The following is a 5000-nucleotide window of genomic DNA, read 5'->3' on the forward strand; positions in this document are numbered from 1 at the left end:
TTGATGGACTTTTCTGCCGCTTTTTAGTTTTCTGTAAAAGAAAACTATTGTGCCGGCTTTGTGTGTCCGTCCGCACTTTTTCTGTCCGCCCTCAGATCTTAAAAAATACTGAGGCTAGAGGGCTGCAAAATGGTGTGGTGATCATCCAACCTCCAATCATCAAACAGACTAATTTGCGGCGCTGTAGCCTCCTCAGTTGTTTTTATCTTATTGAAGGTTAAAATTAGCCATAATCGTGCTTCGGGCATCGATACAGGATAGGCCACCACCGGGCCTTGGTTAAAGTTTCATGGGCCGCGGCTCATACAGCGTTATACCGAGACCATCGAAGGAGAGATTTATTTTCGGTGGCCTTGATTATACGCTGTACAGAAAACTCGATTGCGCCGAAGAAACTTCTGCGCATTTTCTACTTGTTATCTTCGTAAGAAATTGCGTTTCAGTTGTGATTGCCCATCGGTTGAGCGAGATGTAAGGTTATTTATTTATTTATTTATTTATTTTCCTTCTTTATTTATTTATTCATTCATTCATTTATTTATTTTTCATTGGCTCATACTCCTACCTTCACTTTGCGTTCGCATTATTCGCCTTTCTCTTTGCTTTTCCTGTTTGTTTCCTTCCTGTTAACCTCTCTTGTTTGCGTCTCTTGTTTTACCTCTCCTGTTGCGTCTCGCTCTGAATTGCGTGTCACTTCTGCGTCTTTCCCTTTCTCCCTCTCCTATTTGCGTCTTTCTCTTTTTCCCTCTTGTTTTTTCCCATTTCTTTTGTTTCTTACCTTTGCGGCGCCCTTCCCTCTGTCACTAGTATTCGCGTCGTTACTGCTGTCACTGGCATTTGCATCTTTCCTTTTGTCGCTCATATTTGCGTCCTTCCCTTGTCGCTTGTATTTGCGTCCTTCCCATTGTCGCTCATAGTTGCGTCCTTCTTTGTGTTTCCTCCATTTGCGTCCTTCCCATTGTCGCTCATATTTGCGTCCTTCTTTGTGTTTCCTCCATTTGCGTCCTTCCTATTGTGTATGTCGTTATCTGATAACAAGTTTCAGTTGTAAATTTTCTGGTACTTTCCTTTAACGAATTCCATGTTCCCCCCTCTACCGTTAGACTGACATTTTTCCCCTATTTTGAGTTTGTAGGGTATATACCTGATTAGATTATAAAATAGCAACTCTTATAGTTTTTATCTTTTATGAATATTAGCTATTTGCATGTTCATATTTCAACCTTCATTTCTTCCTGCACCTTTTATTTCCTCTACCTTACTCTCATGACTTTATCACTAAAATATTGTATCTTCAGTGAGACTGACATTCTTTTGCTCCATTTTGTGTTCGAAGGATATACCTCATTGTATTATAAAAAGTAACGCTTTAGATTTTTATTTTTATTACTATTACTTTTTTTTTTTGCATTTCTACCTTTCAACCATCATGCACATGTTATTAGTATAATATATATATATATATATATATATATATATATATATATATATATATATATATATATATATATATATATATATATATATATATATATATGTAGTACTCACTTAAATTTTCGTTATTTGTAACAGAGCAGAAGTAAGGTCGACGCTTAATACGCCATTTATTTGCTTGCCTTGTCAATTCTTAAATACAATATTCACACAAAAAAAAAATCTGATCGATGCAATTTCAATTCTCCGGGACTGTAATGCTCTTCTCCCACGATACCATCTGTCATCATTTGTACTGAACTAGTCAGCTGACACTCAAACACTCATTTACGCAAGGTTTTACAGACTCTATAGTATAGTCTCTCCCTTATTTATTTATTTATTTGTTTTATATATATATATATATATAGATAGATAGATAGATAGATAGATAGATAGACAGAAAGATATATATATATATATATATATATATATATATATATATATATATATATATATATATATATATTTTTTTTTTTTTTTTTTTTTCCAGCCGGTCAGGTGAAATTAATGCGGTATTGGAATTCGATTCTGATCAGTTCTCCTAATTCTATCTATATTTATTGTATTTAATTTTTTTTGCATCAATAGAAGCCTCTTTCTGGATCACATAAAATCTAATTAATAAATAAAGCTACTTTTAATTGACTGTATTTCACTTTTTTGGCATCAGCAGAAGCCACTTTCGGGACCCTATAAATCCACTTTAATACCGGAAGCTACTTTATACATCAGCGTAGCTTCACATCTATCATTAAATTTCATGAACGCAAATAATATTCATATATTTGTTCACCATAGACCATTTTCTTCGTAGAGGGGCGTGGTGCTCCAGAATGGTTCTCAGTAGGCCCTTCATAGTGAGATTGCAAGCCCCATGGCTCTAGTTCTTTTGAGAGTCAAAGTAAGGCCATGGGTCGACTTGTGAGCGGAGGTGTGACGTCTGTGGTCTTAATTTGTGTACTTACATGATGTATGTGTCGTTAGTCATTATTACATTGTATACGTACATGGTTTATATACCTTTAATCATTGTAGTTTGATGGACATTAGATAGGGTGAAAGAAATCATGGAAGTTGAATTTTATATGAAATTGGAGACGAAGAATGATGTGTCTCTAAGTTTCCGCTTTTTTATACAGATAAACATTATTATTATTATTATTATTATTATTATTATTATTATTATTATTATTATTATTATTCAGGTGAACCTTGTTCATATGGAACAAGACCACCACAGGGGCCATTGACTTGAAATTCAAGCTTCCAAAGAATATGATGTTCATTTGAAGGCATTAACAGTAGGTAATAGGAAATACAGAAAAAAAAGAGATTGCTATGAGAAAAAAATTAATTAAGAAATTAAAAAATAAATAGATACAAATGCGGTAGGTTATTAAAATACAAGGAGAATTGCCTCTGTACTATGATATTTATATTTCAATGTATGAAAACACTAACTGTATATATAACTTTCAATTAATTTTTTTTCTCTTTATCTCCCACAGGTAACATCATGTGAGGTGTAAAAGGAAAGTGTTCTTTCAGTTAGCATGTGGTTTCACGGGCGTGCGGGTGCTTTTGTGGGCGTAGGTGTTTACGAGAGGGGCGTTGCATTTTATTAGGAAAGAAAAGGCCCCCACTGTCACTTACCCGCCCCCGACACTGCCTTGTGGCACGCCCGCCCATCCGCCCAGCATCCCACGCTTACCGAATTGAGCCAATACAGCCTCGTGGGCGTGAAGTGTTCGGGGGGGAAGGGGGAAGAGAAAAAGGGTTAGAAAAAAAAAAGATAAAAAGCCACCCTTAATCAAGTGCTTCTGAAGTGATTTGCTAAGTGTCCAACATCCAATTAAGTGTTTTTACCGAGATGGAAGGGTGAATAGGAGAGGGAGAGAGAAAGAGAAAGAAAGATAAATAAAAAATAGAAAAAAGAAAAGAAAAAAAGTGTTGTCTGAAAGGGCCTCTTCTTCTTCTTCTTCTTGAAGTGTTGTAGGAAGGGGACCACCTGTCCCCTTCCTCCTCCTACCTCCCTCCTCCCTCCTCTCTCCTTCAGCGCCTCCCTCGGGTACCACCACCACCACCACCACCACCGCCACCACCAACATCTTGTTGTCATTTGAGGGCCGTCGTCGTCCCAAGCCGTTCCCCTCAACATGGATTATCGCTACGGGGGGCTCGGGGTCGGGTCCGTGCCGCCCTTGTTGGGGGGTGCGCCCCCCACGATACCCGGAGCATCGCTGACTGACCCACAGGCGCCTCCGCCCCCGCCCCCGCCGCCCATCCCAGGGACGCCCTCGTCCCTGTTGCCGCCCCATCCGTCGCATCATCCTTCTCTCATGTTTCATTACGGTGAGTGTTGTATGGATGGCTCATTATTATATATATATATATATATATATATATATATATATATATATATATATATATATATATATATATATATATATATATATATATATATATATATATATATATATATATTATTGCATTAGGCTAATTCCTTTTATAGGAGAATAAGGGTTTCCCTGTAAGGCCTTCATAGAGCAAGCTATATATGTATATTTATAGATTTCTCTCTCTCTCTCTCTCTCTCTCTCTCTCTCTCTCTCTCTCTCTCTGTGCTATGTGTGTCTGTACGCCTCTTCATCTTCATAGACCGTGTTAGCATTTGTTGTTATGTATGTTATTTGTTTTTTGATATAGGCCTATATGTATCATATTTATATAATTTTTATCTGTTAAAGTTTCTTCTCTTTATATTGTATCCCTTGCATATGTAAGATCCATTATATCATCCTTTATTAAGTATCCACAATTTTATTATATTTTGGCTACATTTCGTATTTCGTATCTCTGGGTCCCTGTGAATCAGTCGACTGTAATGGTAGACGCGGAAGATGGAGAGCGTCGACCTAGCAATCTTTATTTATTAATATTAATATCTCCGCTGTGTGTATTCTACCTCGTATTTAAGTATTCCCTTTGGTCTTATGTTAACGATCCGTTCTTGTTTTTAAAATCCTTTTAATGTATTTGCTGCAGCGTAATTCCGTGGATTCGGTAACCCTCTCTTTGTTTGGTATGCCATTTGTGTGTTTGGTATCCATTTGTGTGCATACTGTCCCGACTCGTCGTATTGAATAATCCGTTCGTGTTGGCTATTTAATACCCCTTCGCGTGTGTGTTTGTCTTCTCTCTCTCTCTCTCTCTCTCTCTCTCTCTCTCTCTCTGACGCACTCACACAAACACACACTCAATCACTGTTACTCCATAGGGTAAGTTTTGTTCTCTTAAAGTTGTTAAGTTGTTCTTCTCTCTCTTCTCTCTCTCTCTCTCTCTCTCTCTCTCTCTCTCTCTCTCTCTCTCTCTCACTATGACTTCATGAGGTAAGTGTTGTTATCTAAGTTGTTAAGTCGTTTTAACTCTCTCTCTCTCTCTCTCTCTCTCTCTCTCTCTCTCTCTCTCTCTCCATAAAGTAAGTTTTGTAATCTTTCAAGTTAAGTTGCTCTCTCTCTCTCTCT

At 37.4% G+C, this 5000-nt stretch overlaps 1 protein-coding gene across 2 annotated transcripts in view; it reads left to right on the top strand.

Moving 5' to 3' along the window:
- LOC136845268 (genetic suppressor element 1-like) overlaps positions 1 to 5000 on the top strand; it is a 641960-nt gene that overhangs the window by 250888 nt on the left and 386072 nt on the right. For both annotated transcript variants that reach the window (XM_067115412.1, XM_067115411.1), the window contains one exon: positions 2985 to 3828. In XM_067115412.1, the coding sequence (XP_066971513.1) occupies positions 3633 to 3828 (196 nt within the window). In that variant the 5' untranslated portion in view covers positions 2985 to 3632. The remainder of the gene's footprint in view (positions 1 to 2984; positions 3829 to 5000) is intronic.

This window comes from Macrobrachium rosenbergii, chromosome 13 (genome assembly GCF_040412425.1).
Source record: "Macrobrachium rosenbergii isolate ZJJX-2024 chromosome 13, ASM4041242v1, whole genome shotgun sequence".
In the NCBI taxonomy this organism is placed as follows: Eukaryota; Metazoa; Arthropoda; class Malacostraca; order Decapoda; family Palaemonidae; genus Macrobrachium; species Macrobrachium rosenbergii.